The sequence below is a fragment of the Bombina bombina genome, chromosome 5 (genome assembly GCF_027579735.1).
Source record: "Bombina bombina isolate aBomBom1 chromosome 5, aBomBom1.pri, whole genome shotgun sequence".
Taxonomy (NCBI): Eukaryota; Metazoa; Chordata; class Amphibia; order Anura; family Bombinatoridae; genus Bombina; species Bombina bombina.
In genome coordinates this window covers 1,007,077,412-1,007,103,093 of record NC_069503.1, presented here as the reverse complement: position 1 = coordinate 1,007,103,093, position 25,682 = coordinate 1,007,077,412, and the positions used below count along the sequence as shown (strand labels likewise).

The following is a 25,682-nucleotide window of genomic DNA, read 5'->3' as shown; positions in this document are numbered from 1 at the left end:
CTTGAAAGGGATGTTAAGCAATCTGTTCTTGGAGGACACATCCGCTGACCAAGACTTCAGCCAAAGCGCTCTGCGCGCCACAATAGCAAAACCTGAATTTTTCGCCGCTAATCTAGCTAATTGCAAAGTGGCGTCTAAGGTAAAAGAGTTAGCCAACTTAAGTGCTTGAACTCTGTCCATAACCTCCTCATAAGAGGATGCTTGATTGAGCGACTTTTCTAGTTCCTCGAACCAGAAACACGCTGCTGTAGTGACAGGAACAATGCATGAAATTGGTTGTAGAAGGTAACCTTGCTGAACAAACATCTTTTTAAGCAAACCCTCTAATTTTTTATCCATAGGATCTTTGAAAGCACCACTATCTTCTATAGGGATAGTGGTGCGTTTGTTTAGAGTAGAAACCGCCCCCTCGACCTTGGGGACTGTCTGCCATAAGTCCTTCCTGGGGTCGACCATAGGAAATAATTTCTTAAATATAGGGGGAGGGACAAAAGGTATGCCGGGCCTTTCCCATTCTTTATTTACAATGTCCGCCACCCGCTTGGGTATAGGAAAAGCTTCGGGGGGCACTGGGACCTCTAGGAACCTGTCCATCTTACATAATTTCTCTGGAATGACCAAATTGTCACAATCATCCAGAGTAGATAACACCTCCTTAAGCAGAGCGCGGAGATGTTCCAATTTAAATTTAAATGTAATAACGTCAGGTTCAGCTTGTTGAGAAATTTTTCCTGAATCTGAAATTTCTCCCTCAGACAAAACCTCCCTAGCCCCTTCAGACTGGTGTAAGGGCATGTCAGAACCATTATCATCAGCGTCCTCATGCTCTTCAGTATCTAAAACAGAGCAGTCGCGCTTTCGCTGATAAGTGGGCATTTTGGCTAAAATGTTTTTAATAGAATTATCCATTACAGCCGTTAATTGTTGCATAGTAAGGAGGATTGGCGCACTAGATTCACTAGGGACCTCCTGAGTGGGCAAGACTGGTGTAGACATAGAAGGAGATGATGCAGTACCATGCTTACTCCCCTCACTTAAGGAATCATTTTGGGCAACATTATTATCAGTGCCATCATTGTCCCTACTTTGTTTGTCACATTCATCACATATATTTAAATGGAGAGGAACCTTGGCTTCCGAACATACAGAACATCGTCTATCTGATAGTTCAGACATGTTAATAGGCATAAACTTGATAACAAAGCACAAAAAACGTTTTAAAATAAAACCGTTACTGTCTCTTTAAATTTTAAACTGAACACACTTTTTTACTGAATATACGCAAAAGTATGAAGGAAATGTTCAAAATTCACCAAAATTTCACCACAGTGTCATAAAGCCTTAAAAGTATTGCACACCAAATTTGAAAGCTTTAACTCTTAAAATAACGGAACCGGAGCCGTTTTTACATTTAACCCCTATACAGTCCCTGGTATCTGCTTTGCTGAGACCCAACCAAGCCCAGAGGGGAATACGATACCAAATGACGCCTTCAATAAGCTTTTTCAGTGGATCTGAGCTCCTCACACATGCATCTGCATGCCTTGCTTCTCAAAAACAACTGCGCATTAGTGGCGCGAAAATGAGGCTCTGCCTATGACTAGAAAAGGCCCCCAGTGAAAAAGGTGTCCAATACAGTGCCTGCCATTTTTTTAATAAAATTCCCAAGATTAAAATAACTCTCCAAAGTTATAAACCATTAAATATGCTTATAAAGTAATCGTTTTGGCCCAGAAAAATGTCTACCAGTCTTTAAAGCCCTTGTGAAGCCCTTTTATTCTTATATTGAAAATTAAGAAAATGGCTTACCGGATCCCATAGGGAAAATGACAGCTTCCAGCATTACCAAGTCTTGTTAGAAATGTGTCATACCTCAAGCAGCCAAAGTCTGCTCACTGTTTCCCCCAACTGAAGTTAATTCCTCTCAACAGTCCTGTGTGGAAACAGCCATCGATTTTAGTAACGGTTGCTAAAATCATTTTCCTCTTACAAACAGAAATCTTCATCTCTTTTCTGTTTCAGAGTAAATAGTACATACCAGCACTATTTTAAAATAACAAACTCTTGATAGAAGAATAAAAACTACATTTAAACACCAAAAAACTCTGAGCCATCTCCGTGGAGATGTTGCCTGTGCAACGGCAAAGAGAATGACTGGGGAAGGCGGAGCCTAGGAGGGATCATGTGACCAGCTTTGCTGGGTTATTTGCCATTTCCTGTTGGGGAAGAGAATATCCCACAAGTAAGGATGACGCCGTGGACCGGACACACCTATGTTGGAGAAAGTATGAAGGGAAGACCAAGTTGCAGCCTTGCAAATCTGTTCAACAGAGGCCTCATTTTTAAAGGCCCAGGTGGAAGCCACAGCTCTAGTAGAATGAGCTGTAATCCTTTCAGGAGGCTGCTGTCCAGCAGTCTCATAGGCTAAACGGATTATACTCCTAAGCCAAAAAGAAAGAGAGGTTGCCGGTGCCTTCTGACCTCTCCTCTGTCCAGAGTAAACAACAAACAGGTTAGATGTTTGGCGAAAATCTTTAGTAGCCTGTAAGTAAAACTTCAAGGCACGGACTACGTCTAGATTATGCAAAAGACGTTCCTTCTTTGAAGAAGGATTAGGACATAATGATGGAACAACAATCTCTTGATTGATATTCTTGTTAGAAACCACCTTAGGTAAAAACCCAGGTTTTGTACGCAGAACAACTTTATCTGAATGAAAGATCAGATAAGGAGAATCACAATGTAAGGCAAATAACTCCGAGACTCTTCGAGCCGAGGAAATAGCCATCAGAAAAAGAACTTTCCATGAAAGAAGTTTGATATCAATAGAATGAAGGGGTTCAAACGGAACCCCTTGAAGAACTTTAAGAACCAAGTTTAAGCTCCATGGAGGAGCAACAGGTTTAAACACAGGCTTAATTCTAACTAAAGCCTGACAAAATGCCTGAACGTCTGGAACTTCTGCCAGACGCTTGTGTAAAAGAATAGACAGAGTAGAAATCTGTCCCTTTAAAGAACTAGCTGATAATCCTTTGTCCAAACCCTCTTGGAGGAAGGACAATATCCTAGGAATCCTAACCCTACTCCATGAGTAATTCTTGGATTCACACCAATGAAGATATTTACGCCATATCTTGTGGTAAATGTTCCTGGTGACAGGCTTTCGTGCCTGTATTAAGGTATCAATTACTGACTCGGAAAAGCCATGCTTTGATAGGATCAAGCGTTCAATCTCCATGCAGTCAGTCTCAGAGAAAGTAGATTCGGATGATTGAAAGGACCTTGTATTAGAAGGTCTTGTCTCAGAGGCAGAGTCCATGGTGGAAAGGATGACATGTCCACTAGGTCTGCATACCAGGTCCTGCGTGGCCACGCAGGTGCTATCAATATCACTGATGCTCTTTCCTGTTTGATTTTGGCAATCAGACGAGGGAGCAGAGGAAACGGTGGAAACACATAAGCCAGGTTGAAGAACCAAGGCGCTGCTAGAGCATCTATCAGTGCCGCTTCTGGGTCCCTGGACCTGGATCCGTAACAAGGAAGCTTGGCGTTCTGGCGAGACGCCATGAGATCCAATTCTGGTTTGCCCCAACAGAGAACCAATTGAGCAAACACCTCCGGATGGAGTTCCCATTCCCCCGGATGAAAAGTCTGACGACTTAGAAAATCCGCCTCCCAGTTCTCTACACCTGGGATATGGATCGCTGACAGGTGGCAAGAGTGAGTCTCTGCCCAGCGAATTATCTTGGAGACTTCTGACATCGCTAGGGAACTCCTGGTGAACCTCAGTGTTGCTAGCTGAGGCCAAGCCAGAAGAGCATTGAATATTGCTCTTAACTCCAGAGTATTTATTGGGAGGAGTTTCTCCTCCTGAGTCCATGAACCCTGAGCCTTCAGGGAGTTCCAGACTGCACCCCAACCTAGAAGGCTGGCATCTGTTGTTACAATTGTCCAATCTGATCTGCGAAAGGTCATACCCTTGGACAGATGGGCCCGAGATAACCACCAGAGAAGAGAATCTCTGGTTTCCTGATACAGATTTAGTAGAGGGGACAAATCTGTGTAATCCCCATTCCACTGACTGAGCATGCATAATTGCAGCGGTCTGAGATGCAGGCATGCGAATGGCACTATGTCATTACCATTAAGCCGATTACTTCCATGCACTGAGCCAACGTGGGGCGCGGAATGGAGTGAAGAACACGGCAAGCATTTAGAAGTTTTGATAACCTGGACTCCGTCAGGTAAAGTTTAATTTCTACAGAATCTATTAGAGTCCCTAGGAAGGAAACCCTCGTGAGAGGAGATAGAGAACTCTTTTCTTCGTTCACTTTCCACCCATGCGACCTCAGGAATGCCAGAACTATCTCTGTATGAGATTTGGCAATTTGAAAGCTTGACGCCTGTATCAGGATATCGTCCAGGTAAGGAGCCACCGCTATGCCTCGCGGTCTTAGGACCGCCAGAAGTGAGCCCAGAACCTTTGTAAAAATTCTTGGGGCTGTAGCCAACCCGAATGGAAGAGCTATAAATTGGTAATGCCTGTCTAGAAAGGCTAACCTCAGGAACTGAGAAGGTAGGCATCCTTTAAGTCCACTGTGGTCATGTACTGACCCTCTTGGATCATGGGTAAAATGGTTCGAAGAGTTTCCATCTTGAATGACGGAACTCTGAGGAATTTGTTTAGGATCTTTAAATCCAAAATTGGTCTGAAGGTTCCCTCTTTTTTGGGAACCACAAACAGATTTGAATAAAACCCCTGTCCTTGTTCCGTCCGGAACTGGATGGATCACTCCCATTACAAGGAGATCTTGTACGCAGCTTAGGAATGCCTCTTTCTTTATCTGGTTTGCAGACAATATTGAAAGGTGAAATCTCCCTTGTGGAGGAGAAGCTTTGAAGTCCAGAAGATATCCCTGAGACATGATCTCCAACGCCCAGGGATCCTGAACATCTCTTGCCCACGCCTGGGCGAAGAGAGAGAGTCTGCCCCCTACTAGATCCGTTGTCGGATAGGGGCCGCTCCTTCATGCTGTCTTAGAGGCAGCAGCAGGCTTTCTGGCCTGCTTGCCCTTGTTCCAGGACTGGTTAGGTTTCCAGGCCTGCTTGGATTGAGCAAAAGTTCCCTCTTGTTTTGAAGCAGAGGAAGTTGATGCTGCACCTGCCTTGAAATTTCGAAAGGCACGAAAATTAGACTGTTTGGCCTTTGATTTGGCCCTGTCCTGAGGAAGGGTATGACCCTTACCTCCAGTAATGTCAGCAATAATTTCTTTCAAACCAGGCCCGAATAAAGTCTGCCCCTTGAAAGGAATGTTGAGTAATTTAGACTTTGAAGTCACATCAGCTGACCAGGATTTGAGCCATAGCGCCCTACGTGCCTGGATGGCGAATCCGGAATTCTTAGCAGTTAGTTTAGTCAAATGAACAATGGCATCAGAAACAAATGAGTTAGCTAGCTTAAGAGTTCTAAGCTTGTCAACAATTTCAGTCAACGGAGCTGTATGGAAGGCCTCTTCCAGGGCCTCAAACCAGAATGCCGCCGCAGCAGTGACAGGCGCAATGCATGCAAGGGGCTGTAAAATAAAACCTTGTTGAATAAACATTTTCTTAAGGTAACCCTCTAATTTTTTATCCATTGGATCTGAAAAAGCACAACTGTCCTCAACCGGGGATAGTGGTACGCTTTGCTAAAGTAGAAACTGCTCCCTCCACCTTAGGGACAGTCTGCCATAAATCCTGTGTAGTGGCATCTATTGGAAACATTTTTCTAAATATAGGAGGTGGGGAAAAGGGCACACGGGCCTATCCCACTCCTTACTAATAATTTCTGTAAGCCTTTTAGGTATTGGAAAAACATCAGTACTCACCGGCACTGCATAGTATTTATCCAGCCTACACAATTTCTCTGGCACTGCAATTGTGTCACAGTCATTCAGAGCAGCTAATACCTCCCCAAGCAATACACGGAGGTTCTCAAGCTTAAACTTAAAATTAGAAATCTCTGAATCAGGTCTCCCCGATTCAGAGACGTCACCCACAGACTGAAGCTCTCCGTCCTCAGGTTCTGCATATTGTGACGCAGTATCAGACATGGCTCTTACAGCATCTACGCGCTCTGTATCTTGTCTAACCCCAGAACTATCGCGCTTGCCTCTCAATTCAGGCAATCTGGATAATACCTCTGACAGGGTATTATTCATGATTGCAGCCATGTCCTGCAAAGTAATCGCTATGGGCGTCCCTGATGTACTTGGCGCCATATTAGCGTGCGTCCCTTGAGCGGGAGGCGAAGGGTCCGACACGTGGGGAGAGTTAGTCGGCATAACTTCCCCCTCAACAGACCCCTCTGGTGACAATTCTTTTATAGATAAAGACTGATCTTTACTGTTTAAGGTGAAATCAATACATTTAGTACACATTCTCCTATGGGGCTCCACCATGGCTTTTAAATATAATGAACAAGTATCCTCTGTTTCAGACATGTTTGTACAGACTAGCAATGAGACTAGCAAGCTTGGAAAACACTTTAAAGCAAGTTAACAAGCAATATAAAAAAACGTTACTGTGCCTTTAAGAGAAACAAATTTTGACAAAATTTGAAATAACAGTGAAAAAAGGCAGTTACACTAACAAAATTTTTACAGTGTATGTAACAAGTCAGCAGAGCATTGCACCCACTTGCAAATGGATGATTAACCCCTTAATAACAAAAACAGAATAATAAATGACAAAAACGTTTTTTAAACACAGTCACAACTGCCACAGTCTACTGTGATTGTTACCCTCCTCAAACACGACTTTGAAGCCTTTTGAGCCCTTCAGAGATGTCCTGTATCATGCAGAGGGAAGCTGAATGTCTCTGTCAGTATTTTTAGTTGCACAGAAAAGCACTAAAATAGGCCCTTCCCACTCATATTGCAACAGTGGAAAGCCCGTTTCTAGGCAAAAATCAAACCAGCCATGTGGAAAAAAACTAGGCCCCAATAAGTTTTGTCACCAAAAATATATAAAAACGATTAACATGCCAGCAAACGTTTTATATTACACTTTTATAAGAGTATGTATCTCTGTTAATAAGCCTGATACCAGTCGCTATCACTGCATTTAAGGCTTAACTTACATTAATCCGGTATCAGCAGCATATTTCTAGCAAATTCCATCCCTAGAAATATATTAACTGCACATACCTTATTGCAGGAAAACCTGCACGCCATTCCCTCTCTGAAGTTACCTCACTCCTCAGAATATGTGAGAACAGCCATGGATCTTAGTTACTTCTGCTAAGATCATAGAAAATGCAGGCAGATTCTTCTTCTAAATACTGCCTGAGATAAACAGTACACTCCGGTACCATTTAAAAATAACAAACTTTTGATTGAAGTTAAAAAACTAACTATAATACACCACTCTCCTCTTACTACGTCCATCTTTGTTGAGAGTTGCAAGAGAATGACTGGATATGGCAGTGAGGGGAGGAGCTATATAGCAGTTCTGCTGTGGGTGATCCTCTTGCAACTTCCTGTTGGGAAGGAGAATATCCCACAAGTAATGGATGATCCGTGGACTGGATACACTTAACAAGAGAAAGAAATATTTTGGGTTTTATGTCCTTTTAAAAAACTGTCTTATCCTTAAGCCAGCATTCTACCAACTTGTGCAAATTGCTTTGCTGAAATCTAGATAAGCTACACCTGCTGCCATCAAAGACACCACAAAGATTTAAGCATTTTCCCTTGTATTTTGTTTCAATAAAAAGGTTAAACATTAATTTGGTAATTTACATATAAACAAGTGCATTTGTAGAGTGTGTGTGTGTTTTCCTTACCAGTAACATTTTGTGGCGATTTATTTTCGCTGGAGTTGATTGGTTGGACATTGCTTGAAGCAACAGACATCCCCTTCTGACGCTCTAACTGAATAGACACTGGTACCACTGGAATTGGGGGTAGTTTTTCTCTCCATGTGGTCCCATCTTGATCCATTAATGTTCTTGTAATTCTTTGTAAGAAAAATACACATGATACAAGGTGCTAACTTACATTGCTGCAACATAGTATAATAATACAGATTTCCATTTTGGCTTGTAGCAAGTAGTATTATTTTGACAACCAGGAGAAATAAACAATATTTTTAAAGATGGCTACCTCAATGATGAGGAATGATCTATTGGATCTCTGAAAGCTGCATAAGGAATGCAGGTCTTATCGTCATGCCATACATTTGTGCCACAATTCCATATTGCTGAATAATTGCACCGCACTATCTAGATTTAAAGGCAAACTTGTACTTTATTAATGTGACGTTTCAGGGTATGCACCACTTCCTCATATCTGAGCTTTTATGCACCGTGGTATTTGGAATCTTGTCAGTGAGAGTGCACTGGTTGCTGTAATTATATATATATATATATATATATATATATATATATATATATATATATATATATATATATATATATATATATAATATAAAAAACAAAAATCATGAATAAGTGCTCTGATTTGTTTTAAGGTGGTCAAATATAATTTACTTGGGTGTAATCTGGTACTTAGTGCTGTGTGCTCAACTGGTAAACAAAACAGAGCCTAACAGCACAGAGACACACAAAGAATTAAAGGGATGTTAAACAGTCTCTTTCATTGTTGTAATAAAAAAAGCACTAAGCTGTGTCTTATACTTGTGTGTGTGTGTGTGTGTGTATATATATATATATATATATATATATATATATATATATATATATATATATATATATATATATATATATATATATATAATATGTATTATTAATCTGTTTAAAGGGACATTATACACTAATTTTTTCTTTGCATAAATGTTTTGTAGATGATCTATTTATATAGCCCATGAAGTTTTTAAAAAAAAAAAATGTTTAGTTTTTCTTATTTTTAAATAACATTGCTCAGATTTTCAGACTCCTAACCAAGCCCCAAAGTTTTATGTGAGTACTGATGTATACACTCTCCAGCTTGCTCCTGTTTGTGTAAAGGGTCTTTTCATATGCAAAAGAAGGGGGGGGGGGAAGTGTCTTATTTCCCACTTGCAGTGGGCTTTCCAGCTACCTTTTCAACAAAGCTAAACTGAAAGCTTCTAAGTAAGTTTTTAAACAGTTTTATACTGGATTTTTATATCGGTATCTGTGCATCTTATTCTTTATAGTAGTGTCTATTACATGCAGTTATATGAAAATGAGTGTATACTGTCCCTTTAAATGTATTTTCACTTTTATTTTTTCCCTACATTTGTGCAGTGTCCTTTACTTCCTGTCAAAGCCTTACAAGGAAGAGGGGGCTTTTACAGGAAGGTTTATCTTAGCCTGATGTCATAAAATGTCTAGACTGGTTACGATCAGTAACTATTAGACTAGATAACAGGGAGTCAGACTTGTTCATGCCTAGATCAGTCAGTATCAGTTTCAAAGATGTCAGCTCCCATATTACACTGGGGGCAGGGTTTCACCCAGTACTCATTATGCAAGAAAACAAGTAAGTCATTTTTTACACAATCTATTTCTTTTTAGGATTACTTTGATTTAACATATTTGTTTTTACAGAAGGAGCAGTGTTTACTATCCCTTTAAAGAGATATTAAACTCAGAATTAAGTACCTTAAAAAAATGACTAATATATATATACCCTGTGAGCTTGTGCACATGCTCAGTAGAATCTTGTTCCCCAGAAAGAGTGAATATAAAAAGACTGTGCAAAATTTGATAATGGAGGTAAATTGGAAAAGTTTATTTTGACTTGAGTGTCCCCTTAACCTTAATACAATCACATTTGGCATCTCTAAGAGAACATGTTATACATGAAAAGCAGGTTTGTACTGGTGCTTCTTAAATAGCAGAAATATTTTACCACTACAAAAATGCTGAGCAAGAACTACCACTTAAAGGGACATTTTGCTCAACATCTCACATAGGAAAGATCAGCAATTGGAACATGTAAATAGTCACTTGTTTGAAAAACAAACACTTTTGAAAATAGGTAAAGAGGAAATAGTACCTCTCGACTATGAGGTCCACCCAATAGCAATAGGAGCAACTTAAAGTGATATAAAACCCAAATGTTTTCTTTCATGATTCAGATAGAGTATGCAATTTTAAGCAACTTTCTAATTTACTCCTATTATCAATTTAAATGTAGCCACCAATCAGCAAATTGCACTATAGTGTGCTTTACACCTTGTGAGTATCCATCTGTTGGGAACAGCAAGTGGGTTTATTTTAACTTACTGTTCTGCACTAGGAGTCGCCCTCTTTATTTTTCCCACTTTTCAGACTGCAGAAAATCGTATTTTCCAGGAGGAGCTGCCCTTTAATTGGTGCTCAGTCAACTGGGACACTGTAGAGTTCCCAGACCGTCTACCTAGGCATTACCTTTGCCTTTATAAATTGTGAGTACCATTCTACTTTATGAGAATTATCTTATTATATACTGGCTACACTAGGAGGCGCCCTTTCTCTTCTTTTATATAACCAATCAGTAAATGCTACCCATGGTGTTAAACAAAAATGGGCCTGCTACTAAGCTTACATTCCTACAACATAAATCAGCAAATATTGTTTAGCATTAGGAGCCTTTCTAATGTCTAGACGTAAGAGTGCAGTGCTGGGACGTTTTACATCCGGGAGGCCTAGGCAGTCATAACTGTGGGCTTTCCCCAAAAGGACTTAAGAGCAGGGTATTACCACCAGATATAGTAAAGTGCCAACTTGGTCACTTGTATACCAGTGATCCACTGTTTAGCTGTGTACTCTCAGTTCCAGTCTGTCTCCCATGATTCAGTGAGTTTGGTCTTCACGGTGGCCAGGCCACCCAGAAGACATTTGTAATGCGTTGATAATGGCTTATATATTTTTAGTTTTGCAGTCCATCTAGACTCCTATGGAGTTAGTGAGCGAAGGTCCATTGAAAAAAATCCCAGGTGCACATCAGTGACCTAAGGCGGAGCAGATCAAAGTAAAGTTTATGGGGCAATGCTATTGTGTTGAGTAGGGTTGCTTGGCTGCATACAGTGTTATGGGAGTAAAAGTCTTTAAGCAGTAGTAGGTCGGCCTGTCTCCATCCATGGATATGTACACCTGGGAGGCTCTAGATCAGATCTCTGAGCGAATGGATAGGGGAGAGGTGCTGGGCTATTAGAGAATTGTGTCTAAGATTAAACCATTGAGCTTGACATCTTTTTACTATGAAGTTGGAAATGGGTAATGATTTATGCAGTGCAGCAGGACCCAAAGCAAATCCTCCAGTTCAACGTAGGACAGGAGTGAGGCCTGTTCTAGCTCTCTCCATCTAGTTTGCGGAAGGTTAGGGCCCCAGGCTGAGACATGAGATATCACTGCCGCTTCATAGTAAAGTAGGACATTAGGTAGGCCAATACTACCCATGTCAGATGAGTTCTGGAGGATACAAACTACAACCTGTGGTCTCTTATAATTCCAAATATATGTGTTAACTAAAATTAAAAATGTATTAAGAAGGGGCACTGGTACTTTGAAGAGTAAACAACAACAACAAAGGTATGTCATTTTTGGAACCATTATTTTAATTGCAGCAACCCAACCCAGCCAAGAAATCTCATCATATCTTATGGAATTCATCATCAACCTCATATTGTTAAGTAATGTATTATAATAGTAATTAAAAACAATAGATTTATCATGGGAGAGAAATACTCCCAAGCGACTTATCGCCCTAGTCTACTATTTGAAGGAGTATGTTTTTTGGAACTTTTGTAGTTCCCCAGACGGGATGCCTAAGGAGTAGGTTTGCCCAAGTTAATTTTATACAAGTCCAAGAGGGACCTCAGTTACTTAGGGGATGTCAACGGATCTGTTAAAATTATGGTCAGGATGTCAGCAAATAAAGCAAGCTTTTGCTCAGTGTTGTGAAGAATAAGGCTCTGAATGTCCCTAGGTTTCTAGGTTTAATAGTCACAGTAAATAGAAGGGGAGAGAGGGGACTGCTTTGTCGTGTTCCATTTCTAATAGGTATCCTGGGGAGCAAAATCCAACAACAGCAGACGAGGTAGATAAAAAGCCTTAATAGCGGTACTGAAGCAGTCAGGGATCACAAGGTATAAAACATATAGTCCTACATCACCTTATCAAACACCTTTTCCGTGTCTAAAGACATGGTGAGGAGGACAGGCCCATGACCACCACTTCAGTGAATATATTTAGTAGGCTGTGGGTATTATCTGTTCCCTGGCTACTCATAACAAATCCCACAATATCCAGATGGATAATTGATGGCAAGTAGTGGCCTAATCTGGTGGCTAGCAGTTTGGCATTTATTTTGAAATCGACATTTTTAAGAGAGATTGGTCTGTGGCTTTCGCAGAGAGATGGATCTTTCCTTTTTTTAGGGTATGGCAAGTATGTTGGCCTCTAAAGATTTACTAGAAAGGTGATTCCAGAGCCATGGAATTGTAGAATTTAAGGAGTATAGAGGATAGCTCAGCCATAAATGTTTTGTAAAAGGCAGCTATGAAGCCATCAGGGACAATTTATTGTCTTTTTAAATGTTTGAACATGCATCTAAATAAATAGATCTTAATAGACAGAACCAAAATATTCAACCTAGGGTCTCACAGAACAAGACTTCTGTTAAGAAATGGTTCAAGAACCACGATGAGTAATCAGCAGTTGCAATAAGTTAGCTTATTAGACCTATGAGAATAATATAAAAATCCACATACCTGTTGATACTGTCATGTGCTACCTGCACCCCACTGTCTATTTGCAGTACAGTTTTATAGTCCACGTATGCTTGTCTGTATCGCTCAAGAGACTCATTTGCCATTGCTCGACGCAAAAGAGGTTTAATGGAGAATGGTTGGAGTTCCAGAGACCTTTAGAAAACATAAAAACATATATAAACAACCAACCTACATTATCTGCTATACTTACTCAATTAAAGAGTCTGTCAGGTTTATCAGGTACAATGTATCTAATGTAATAAAAATACCATATCTACTTAGACCAGTATAACCAGTCACATAATTCAAATGCTTTCTGGTATAAATTATTAAAACATTTCTCTAGGTATTTAGCTAGCAAGTGCATCAAAATGTCAACATTTCTAAATCACCATACAATGAAAACAGTAAAATGCCATGTGGCCTCTCTGGAAAGCAATCGCTTAAATAGATGGTGGCTGCATTCTATAAACAATAAAAAAATACTTTTTGTAAATTTTTTTTTTAGTGACCATTAAAATATCTTGAATGGGTTCTTGAACGGTATTAACATAAATGTCTACAACAAGATGGGCCAGATTACGAGTGGAGCGCTAACGTTGGTGCCCGAGCGATAAGGGGTTTATCGCAAGGGTTTGTGCTCGTCGGGCTTACTGCTGGTATGACAAGTTGAAAGTAATAGTGATTTACGCTAGAATGATTACCGCAACTTCAGAGCTCTGGTTAACGGTTTTGCGAAACATAAAAGTTGCGCAAAACACATAAAAAATACATTACTAAGTATAATAACACTCCTAATTACATCATCTAATAAAACTTATTTAAATAATATTTTGCACTCAAAAGTAAATAAGGGCTCAAAGATATGAGATCTCAGGCAAAGGACGTTTTAACGTTGAGATACATACATATATATGTCTAAAGATGAAGATTATATATATATATATATATATATATATATATATATATATATATATATATATATATATATATATATATATAGGCAAAAAGAGTCAGTTGCACTCTCACAAACAGTTCTCCAAGGGCCAGGGTGCTAGAGTAGTTGAAATGTAGCAAAACAGGAAACAGCACTCTCTGGACTTAAGTAAAAAACAAATAGTTTATTCGGTAACGTTTCGGGGAATGCTCCCCTTCATCAGACCAACAACATACAAGTGAAACAAACATTTAAGCATACACAAACCCCTCCCCCTAGTGCAAAAAAACGCCAAAAATGGTTGCCATAGCAACCAAACAACTAGTTCAAAGTAAATACATTTACCAATGCAACAATCACATCAAAGAAACCAAATCATTATGGTTAATTAGCATCAGGTCAATTAGCAAATCAACACATCATCCTACCACATAATACACCTGCTGTATATTAGTACTTCTAATAACCCAGTGGCAGTGTGTCATTATAAAGAGACATATCACAATATTATTAGCTAAGTACAGGAAAACAAGAAGGTTTAGAAAAAAGGGTTTGAAAAAACGTTTAGTTAAACATCGGCACCTCATCATGTTGAAATGCAATTCACGCAATGCACTTATAGTTAATGCCTAACTCATAATACCCGTACTACATAGTCAAGGGTCATGTGTACCATTAACGCTACAGACGCCAATAACAGCAAACTCGGTATTCAGAGACCTCAAACGTTGTGACCGTATTACATGCACAAAGTGTAACACGACCTATGTAATGTACATGATAAGGGATCAAAAGATAATCACCCTGTTCAGCATCGGACCAACCTCGCGCTGAATCTAGCACAGTTAGTAGCGGAACAACAAGGGTTATGCGCATGCGTGTAAACCCGGCGCAGTCCGGCCCCCAATGCCCAAGCTAGGTACCCAATAGGATAGATAGGACAAGCCCCCACACCGGACAAACAGAGTTATTAAAATGGCATGGTAAGAGGGTGGGCCCCAAGGTACTTCTAAGGGAAGGAAGGGTCCGGGTCATGAACGTAATAAATGCAGCAGGATATGCAATAGAAGATAGTTAAAACACACCTAATACCCAGATATCAGGAGTCACCCAATTAAGGGTAGTAACCCAGCTAGTTCAGTCTGACATACACGATGAGATGGGTATAAGCGTCTGTCATTTCTAACCTGTCAGCACCGGTCATGCGGTCAAGTCACCTATTGTCCCTGCATAGGCATTTTACAGGGTCACATAAAGGTTGTCTATAAGTGTATGCTTAAATGTTTGTTTCACTTGTATGTTGTTGGTCTTGGTCTGATGAAGGGGAGCATTCCCCGAAACGTTACCGAATAAACTATTTGTTTTTTACTTAAGTCCAGAGAGTGCTGTTTCCTGTTTTGCTATATATATATATATATATATATATATATATATATATATATATATATATATATATATATATATATATATATATATATATATATATATAGAGAGAGAGAGAGAGAGAGAGAGAGAGAGAGAGATAGATAGATAGATAGATATACAATGCCTTGCAAAAGCATTTTTTGTGTTTTGTTGCCTCACAACCTGGAATTAACATGGATTGTTTGAGGATTTCCACAACTTTGAAGATGGTTTTTTTTATTTTTTTTATTGTGAAGCAAACAAATAGGACAAAATAACAGAAAAAGTCAATGTGCATAACTATTCACCCCCCTAAAGTCAATACTTTGTAGAGCCAACTTTTGCTGCAATCACACCTCCAAGTCGCTTTGGATAAGTCTCTATGAGCTTGCCACATCTTACCACTATTTTTTGCCCATTCCTCCTTGCAAAACTGCTCCAGCTCCTTCAAGTTGGATGGTTTGCACTTGTGAACAGCAATCTTTAAGTCTGACCACAGATTTTCTATTGGATTGAGGTCTGGGCTTTGACTAGGCCATTCCGACACATTTACATGTTTCCCCTTAAACCACTCAAGTGTTGCTTTAGCAGTGTGTTTTGGGTCATTGTCCTGCTGGAAGGTGAACCTCCGTCCAAGCCTCAAACCACGCACAGAGTGGTAAAGGTTTTGCTCAAGAATATCCCTGTATTTAGAACCATCCATCTTTCCCTCAACTCTGACCAGTTCCCCAGTCCCGGCTGCTGAAAAACATCCCCACAGCATGATGCTGCCACCACCATGTTTCACTGTGGGGATGGTGTTCTTTGGGTGATTTGATGTGTTTGCGCCAGACATAGCGTTTTCTTTGATGGCCTAAAAGTTAAATTTTAGTCTCATCAGACCAGAGCACCTTCCTCCATACATTTTGGGAGTCTCCCACATGCCTTTTCGCAAACTCAAAACGTGCCATTTTGTTTTTTGCTGAAAGTAATGGCTTTCTTCTGGCCACTCTGCCATAAAGCCAAAATCTATGGAGAGTACGGCTTATTGTCGTCCTATGTACAGATATTCCAGTCTCTGCTGTGGAACTCTGCAGCTCCTTCAGGGTTACCCTAGGTCTCTGTGCTGCCTCTCTGATTAATGCCCTCCTTGCCCGGTTCATGAGTTTTGGTGGGCGGCCATCTCTTGGCAGGTTTGCTGTTGTGCCATGTTATTTCCATTTGGTTATGATAGATTTGATGGTGCTCCTGGGGATCATCAAAGATTTGGATATTTTTTTATAACCTAACTTACTTCTCAACAACATTACTTGTTTGGAGAGTTCCTTGGTCTTCATGGCAGTGTTTGGTTAGTGGTGCCTCTTGCTTAGGTGTTGCAGCCTCTGGGGCCTTTCAAAAAAGGTGTGTATATGTAATGACAGATCATGTGACACTTAGATTGCACACAGGTGGACATCATTTCACTAATTATGTGACTTCTGAAGGTAATTGGTTGCACCAGAGCTTTTTATGGGCTTCATAACAAAGGGGGTGAATACATAAGAAATGAAAGGAGTGTATCCAGGCGCCAACAGTGGAGGCTAAGGTTAAAAATATTTTAATACTGACAATATCTGTGACAAATTCATACAGTTAAAAAACTATATGATCATTTTAAAACTATAAAACCTAGACGAAAAGCATGGATCCACGTGTGTTAGAGCAACCGCTCCACAATGAAAATAAAATTCAAATTAAGATTAGTCCAAATAATGGTGGAAGTGAAAAAAAGTTAATCCTGTGAAATAAAAACATAAAAAGTCAATCCTGTGAGGAAAAGTTCACTTTCTGTGTGATAAAAAATTGGTGTCAATCCTGTGACGATAGTATCCAATACTTGCTGTGCGTTGTTATTTGTGTCCTTTAGGTGCTATGTTCCAGCAAAAAAATTAGTTGATGTGTGATGCAAAAGTAGAAATTTAGAAAAATAGCAGTGAAAAAGTTAATATAAAAAATGTGCGTGAAGAAGAATGTGCAGGAAAAAAATGCCCTTGGGGACTGAGCCCCAGAGAAAACTGGACAAGAAGTAGGGTGTGTCAAACAAATGCTGCCAAACGAAAAAAACCTGTGAAAAAAGAAAAGAAACACAATGTGTAGAAACTTCTCAAATATACCCTCCTAATGAAATGTGGCTTACCAGGTCTACGCGTTTCGGCCTTTCCTAGGCCTTTATCAAGACCTAGGCCTTTCCTAGGCCTTTATCATTTTTTATATTAACTTTTTCACTGCTATTTTTCTAAATTTCTACTTTTGCATCACACATCAACTATTTTTTTTACTGGAACATAGCACCTAAAGGGCACAAATAACAACGCACAGCAAGTATTGGATACTATCGTCACAGGATTGACACCTATTTTTTATCACACAGAAAGTGAACTTTTCCTCACAGGATTGACTTTTTATGTTTTTATTTCACAGGATTAACTTTTTTCACTTCCACCATTATTTGGACTAATCTTAATTTGAATTTTATTTTCATTGTGGAGCGGTTGCTCTAACACACATCATTACACCAATTGCACATTATACAATTGATACCATTGTAACTATTGCGTATAATCAACACTGTAATTAGATTTGGTTTACTATTTTTTATGTGATTTTAGCGTAATTTTAGCGTGGATCCATGCTTTTCGTCTAGGTTTTATAGTTTTAAAATTATCATATAGTTTTTTTAACTGTATGAATTTGTCACAGATATTGTCAGTATTAAAATATTTTTAACCTTAGCCTCCACTGTTGGCACCTGGATACACTCCTTTCATTTGTTCATTTCAGGTGGTAGCTAGGTACCACCGCTCCGGGCATACAAGGTTTAGGTGGCGCTGGGTGAATAAATAAGCACATGCCAATTTTCTGTTTTCTATTTCTAAAAAAATATTTTAATGTATATATTTTTCTCATTTCACTTCACCAACTTAGACTATTGTGTTCTGATCTATCACATAACATTCAAATTAATAAAACATTGAACTTAAGGCTGTAATGTAACAAAATAGGTAAAAAGTCAAGGGGGTGAATACTTTTGCAAGGCATTGTATATGTATATATATATATTCACACACACACACACATATATATATATATATATATATATATATATATATACATACATACATACACATACATACATATGAACACATTAAATATATATGTATACATGTATTTAAGTGCATTGGAGCCCTTTGCAGTTAAGTAGATGAAAACATGTTAAAGCATATTTATGCAATATTCATTTTTAATAAAGGTTTTAACTATGTACTTCGTGTAAATAATTTATATTCCAATGTTCTGCACATAGCAAAATATGTTCTTTCTATTTCTAAATATATATCTGTAAATATCTATACCTATATATAGATATGATAGAGAGAGAAAAATATTTTACCAAAAAACAAACAAACAGATATATGTAGAAATATGTATTTATGAATAAATAGAACATATTCTGTTTTTTGAAGAACATTGGAATGTGAAAACATAATTTATGCTTACCTGATAAATTTATTTCTCTTGTGGTGTATCCAGTCCACGGATCATCCATTACTTGTGGGATATTCTCCTTCCCAAACGGAAGTTGCAAGAGGATCACCCACAGCAGAGCTGCTATATAGCTCCTCCCCTAACTGCCATATCCAGTCATTCGACCGAAGACAAGCAGAGAAAGGAGAAACCATAGGGTGCAGTGGTGACTGTAGTTTAAAGTTAAAAAATACCTGCCTTAAAATGACAGGGCGGGCCGTGGACTGGATACACCAGAAGAGAAATAAATTTATCAGCTAAGCATAAATTATGTTTTCTCTTGTAAGGTGTATCCAGTCCACGGATCATCCATTACTTGTGGGATACCAATACCAAAGCTAAAGTACACGGATGAAGAGAGGGACAAGGCAGGTACTTAAATGGAAGGTACCACTGCCTGTAAAACCTTTCTCCCAAAAATAGCCTCCGAAGAAGCAAAAGTATCAAATTTATAGAATTTTGAAAAGGTATGAAGCGAAGACCAAGTCACCGCCTTGCAAATCTGTTCAACAGAAGCCTCATTTTTAAAGGCCCATGTGGAAGCCACAGCTCTAGTAGAATGAGCTGTAATCCTTTCAGGAGGCTGCTGGCCAGCAGTCTCATAAGGTAAGCGGATTATGCTTTTTAGCCAAAACGAAAGAGAAGATGCCGAAGCCTTTTGGCCTCTCCTATGTCCAGAGTAGACAACAAACAAAGCAGATGTTTGACGAAAATCTTTAGTAGCTTGTAAATAATACTTTAAAGCATGAACCACGTCAAGATTGTGTAATAGACGTTCCTTCTTTGAAGAAGGATTAGGACACAATGATGGAACAACAATCTCCTGATTGATATTCTTATTAGATACTACCTTAGGTAAAAACCCAGATTTGGTACGCAGAACTACCTTATCTGCATGGAAGATCAGATAAGGAGAATCACATTGTAAGGCAGATAACTCGGAAACTCTACGAGCCGAGGAAATAGCTACCAAAAAAGAACTTTCCAAGATAAAAGTTTGATATCTATGGAATGAAGAGGATCAAATGGGACCCCTTGAAGAACTTTAAGAACCAAATTTAAGCTCCATGGTGGAGCAATAGGTTTAAACACAGGCTTGATTCTAACTAAAGCCTGACAAAACGCCTGAACGTATGGAACATCCGCCAGACGCTTGTGCAAAAGAATAGACAGAGCAGAAATCTGTCCCTTTAAGGAACTAGCTGACAATCCTTTTTCCAATCCTTCTTGGAGAAAAGATAATATCTTGGGAATCCTGACCTTACTCCATGAGTAACCCTTGGATTCACACCAATAAAGATATATTTGCGCCATATCTTATTATAGATTTTCCTGGTGACAGGCTTTCGAGCCTGAATTAAGGTATCAATGACTGACTCGGAGAAGCCACGCTTTGATAAAATCAAGCGTTCAATCTCCAGGCAGTCAGTCTCAGAGAAATTAGATTTGGATGGTTGAAAGGACCCTGAAGTAGAAGGTCCTGTCTCAGCGGCAGAGTCCATGGTGGAAAGGATGCCATGTCCACCAGATCTGCATACCAAGTCCTGCGTAGCCACGCAGGCGCTATCAAGATCACCGATGCTCTCTCTTGCTTGATTTTGGCAATCAGACGAGGGAGCAGAGGAAACGGTGGAAACACATAAGCCAGGTTGAAAGACCAAGGTGCTGCTAGACCATCTATCAGCGTCGCCTTGGGATCCCTGGACCTGGATCCGTAACAAGGAAGTTTGGCGTTCTGGCGAGACGCCATGAGATCCAGTTCTGGTTTGCCCCAACGATGAATCAATTGTGCAAACACCTCCGGATGGAGTTCTCACTCCCCCGGATGAAAAGTCTGACGACTTAGAAAATCCGCCTCCCAGTTCTCTATACCTGGGATATGGATAGCTGATAGGTGGCAAGAGTGAATCTCTGCCCAGCGAATTATCTTTGATACTTCTAACATCGCTAGGGAACGCCTTGTTCCCCCTTGATGGTTGATGTAAGCCACAGTCGTGATGTTGTCCGACTGAAATCTGATGAACCTCATTGTCGCTAGCTGAGGCCAAGCCTGAAGAGCATTGAATATCGTTCATAGTTCCAGAATGTTTATTGGTAGGAGTATCTCCTCCTGAGTCCATGATCCCTGAGCCTTCAGGGAGTTCCAGACTGCCCCCCAGCCTAGAAGCTGGCATCTGTCGTTACAATTGTCCAATCTTGCCTGCGAAAGGTCATACCTTTGGACAGATGGACCCGAGATAGCCACCAGAGAAGAGAACCCCTGGTCTCTTGACAAATCTGTGTAATCCCCATTCCACTGACTGAGCATGCAGAGTTGCAGCGGTCTGAGATGTAGGCGTGCAAACGGCACTATGTCCATTGCCGCTACCATTAAGCCGATTACTTCCATACACTGAGCCACCGAAGGGCGAGAAGTGGAATAAAGAACACGGCAGGAATTTAGAAGTTTTGATAATCTGGACTCCGTCAGGTAAATCCTCTTTTCTACAGAATCTATTAGAGTTCCCAGAAAGGAGACTCTTGTGAGAGGGGATATAGAACTCTTTTCTTTGTTCACCTTCCACCCATGCGACCTCAGAAATTCCAGAACTATGTCCGTATGAGACTTGGCAATTTGGAAATTTGACGCCTGTATCAGGATGTCGTCTAAATAAGGGGCCACTGCTATGCCCCGCGGTCTTAGGACCGCCAGAAGTGACCCCAGAACCTTCGTAAAGATTCTTGGGGCTGTAGCTAATCCAAAAGGAAGAGCTACAAACTGGTAATGCCTGTCTAGGAAGGCAAACCTGAGAAACCGATGATGATCTTTGTGTATCGGAATGTGAAGATAAGCATCCTTTAAATCCACTGTAGTCATATATTGACCCTCCTGGATCATAGGTAGGATGGTACGAATAGTCTCCATCTTGAATGATGGAACTCTGAGGAATTTGTTTAAGATCTTGAGATCTAAAATTGGTCTGAAGGTTCCCTCTTTTTTGGGAACCACAAACAGATTTGAGTAAAATCCCTGTCCCTGTTCCTCCTTTGGAACTGGATGGATCACTCCCATAACTAGGAGGTCTTGAACACAGTGTAAGAACGCCTCTCTCTTTATCTGGTTTGCAGATAATTGTGAAAGGTGAAATCTCCCTTTTGGAGGGGAAGCTTTGAAGTCCAGAAGATATCCCTGGGATATAATTTCCAACGCCCAGGGATCCTGGACATCTCGTGCCCAAGCCTGGGCGAAGAGCGAAAGTCTGCCCCCTACTAGATCCGTTACCGGTTAGGGGGGCGATCCTTCATGCTGTCTTAGAGGCAGCAGCAGGCTTTTTGGCCTGCTTACCTTTGTTCCAGGTCTGGTTAGGTCTCCAGACCGATTTGGACTGAGCAAAAGTTCCCTCTTGTTTTGCATTAGAGGAAGGCACTCGCCTTGAAGTTTCGAAAGGCACGAAAATTAGTCTGTTTGGCCCTTGATTTGGACCTATCCTGAGGAAGGGCATGACCTTTTCCTCCAGTGATATCAGAAATGATCTCCTTCAAACCAGGCCCGAACAGGGTTTGCCCCTTGAAGGGAATGTTAAGCAGCTTAGACTTTGAAGTAACGTCAGCTGACCATGATTTAAGCCATAGCGCCCTGCGCGCCTGAATAGCAAAACCAGAATTCTTAGCTGTTAGTTTAGTCAAATGAACAATGGCATCAGAAACAAAAGAATTGGCTAGCTTAAGTGCTCTAAGCTTGTCAAGTATGTCATCCAATGGGGTCTCTACCTGTAAAGCCTCTTCCAGAGACTCAAACCAGAAAGCCGCAGCAGCAGTGACTGGGGCAATGCATGCAAGGGGCTGTAGAATAAAACCTTGTTGAATAAACATTTTCTTAAAGGTAACCCTCTAACTTTTTATCCATTGGATCTGAGAAAGCACAACTGTCCTCGACAGGGATAGTAGTACGCTTAGCTAGGGTAGAAACTGCTCCCTCCACCTTAGGGACTGTCTGCCATAAGTCCCGTGTGGTGGCATCTATTGGAAACATTTTCTTAAAAATAGGAGTGGGAGAGAACGGCACACCTGGTCAATCCCATTCCTTAGTAATAATTTCTGTAAACCTTTTAGGTATTGGAAAAACATCAGTGCACACCGGCACTGCATAGTATTTATCCAATCTACACAATTTCTCTGGCACTGCAATTGTATCACAGTCATTCAGAGCAGCTAAAACCTCCCTGAGCAATACGCGGAGGTGTTCAAGCTTAAATTTAAATGTAGACATATCAGAATCAGGTTGAATCCTCTTCCCTGAGTCACCCACAGAAAGAAGCTCTCCTTCCTCAGCTTCTGCATATTGTGAGGGAGTATCAGACATAGCTCTTAAAGCGTCATTATGCTCTGTATTTCTTCTAACTCCAGAGCTGTCTTGCTTTCCTCTAAACCCAGGTAGTCTGGATAATACCGCTGACAGTGTATTATCCATGACCTCCGCCATGTCTTGTAAAGTAAACGCTATGGGCGCACTAGATGTACTTGGCGCCATTAGAGCGTGAGTCCCTTGAACTGGAGTCAAAGGGTCTGACACGTGGGGCGAGTTAGTCGGCATAACTTCCCCCTCGTCAGATTCCTCTGGTGATACATTTTTTAAAGACAGAATATGATCTTTATTACTTAAAGTGAAATCAGTACATTTGGTACACATTCTAAGAGGGGGTTCCACCATGGCTTCTAAACATAATGAACAAGGAGTTTCCTCTATGTCAGACATGTTTAAACAGACTAGCAATTAGACCAGCAAGCTTGGAAAACACTTTAAATCAAGTTAACAAGCAAAAAATAAAAACGGTACTGTGCCTTTAAGAGAAACAAATTTTGTCAGAATTTGAAAAACAGTGAAAAAATGCAGTAAATCAAACGAAATTTTTACAGTGTGTATAATAAGCTAACAGAGCATTGCACCCACTTGCAAATGGATGATTAACCCCTTAGTTCAAAAAACGGATAAAAAAAACGATATAGACGTTTTTTTAACAGTCGCAACAAACTGCCACAGCTCTGCTGTGGCCCTACCTTCCCAAACAAATGACTTTGGAAAGCCTAAGAGCCCTTTAGAGAGGTCCTATAGCATTCAGGGGACTTCTGCAGGAAGCTGGATGTCTCAGTCTGCAAAAGTTACTGCGCAATAAAGTGCTAAATTAGGCCCCTCCCACTCATGTTAAAACAGTGGAAAGCCTCAGGAAACTGTTTCTAGGCACATTTAAGCCAGCCATGTGGAAAAAACTAGGCCCAAATAAAGTTTTATCACCAAAGTATATATAAAAACGCTTAAACATTCCCAGCAAACGTTTTATATTGCAAACCTGTGAAAAAAGAAAAGAAACACAATGTGTAGAAACTTCTCAAATATACCCTCCTAATGAAATGTGGCTTACCAGGTCTACGCGTTTCGGCCTTTCCTAGGCCTTTATCAAGACCTAGGCCTTTCCTAGGCCTTTATCATTTTTTATATTAACTTTTTCACTGCTATTTTTCTAAATTTCTACTTTTGCATCACACATCAACTATTTTTTTTACTGGAACATAGCACCTAAAGGGCACAAATAACAACGCACAGCAAGTATTGGATACTATCGTCACAGGATTGACACCTATTTTTTATCACACAGAAAGTGAACTTTTCCTCACAGGATTGACTTTTTATGTTTTTATTTCACAGGATTAACATTTTTCACTTCCACCATTATTTGGACTAATCTTAATTTGAATTTTATTTTCATTGTGGAGCGGTTGCTCTAACACACATCATTACACCAATTGCACATTATACAATTGATACCATTGTAACTATTGCGTATAATCAACACTGTAATTAGATTTGGTTTACTATTTTTTATGTGATTTTAGCGTAATTTTAGCGTGGATCCATGCTTTTCGTCTAGGTTTTATAGTTTTAAAATTATCATATAGTTTTTTTAACTGTATGAATTTGTCACAGATATTGTCAGTATTAAAATATTTTTAACCTTAGCCTCCACTGTTGGCACCTGGATACACTCCTTTCATTTGTTCATTTCAGGTGGTAGCTAGGTACCACCGCTCCGGGCATACAAGGTTTAGGTGGCGCTGGGTGAATAAATAAGCACATGCCAATTTTCTGTTTTCTATTTCTAAAAAAATATTTTAATGTATATATTTTTCTCATTTCACTTCACCAACTTAGACTATTGTGTTCTGATCTATCACATAACATTCAAATTAATAAAACATTGAACTTAAGGCTGTAATGTAACAAAATAGGTAAAAAGTCAAGGGGGTGAATACTTTTGCAAGGCATTGTATATGTATATATATATATTCACACACACACATATATATATATATATATATATATATATATATACATACATACATACATACACATACATACATATGAACACATTAAATATATATGTATACATGTATTTAAGTGCATTGGAGCCCTTTGCAGTTAAGTAGATGAAAACATGTTAAAGCATATTTATGCAATATTCATTTTTAATAAAGGTTTTAACTATGTACTTCGTGTAAATAATTTATATTCCAATGTTCTGCACATAGCAAAATATGTTCTTTCTATTTCTAAATATATATCTGTAAATATCTATACCTATATATAGATATGATAGAGAGAGAAAAATATTTTACCAAAAAACAAACAAACAGATATATGTAGAAATATGTATTTATGAATAAATAGAACATATTCTGTTTTTTGAAGAACATTGGAATGTGAAAACATAATTTATGCTTACCTGATAAATTTATTTCTCTTGTGGTGTATCCAGTCCACGGATCATCCATTACTTGTGGGATATTCTCCTTCCCAAACGGAAGTTGCAAGAGGATCACCCACAGCAGAGCTGCTATATAGCTCCTCCCCTAACTGCCATATCCAGTCATTCGACCGAAGACAAGCAGAGAAAGGAGAAACCATAGGGTGCAGTGGTGACTGTAGTTTAAAGTTAAAAAATACCTGCCTTAAAATGACAGGGCGGGCCGTGGACTGGATACACCAGAAGAGAAATAAATTTATCAGCTAAGCATAAATTATGTTTTCTCTTGTAAGGTGTAT

The 25,682-nt window shown here is 39.6% G+C and overlaps 1 protein-coding gene across 1 annotated transcript in view; it reads right to left on the bottom strand.

The window, feature by feature from the left end:
- SPAG1 (sperm associated antigen 1) overlaps positions 1-25,682 on the bottom strand; it is a 501,191-nt gene that overhangs the window by 140,190 nt on the left and 335,319 nt on the right. The window contains exons 13-14 of the mRNA XM_053715918.1: positions 12,721-12,873; positions 7,826-7,998 (exon numbers count right to left, since the gene is read on the bottom strand). Of these exons, the coding sequence (XP_053571893.1) occupies positions 7,826-7,998; positions 12,721-12,873 (326 nt within the window). The remainder of the gene's footprint in view (positions 1-7,825; positions 7,999-12,720; positions 12,874-25,682) is intronic.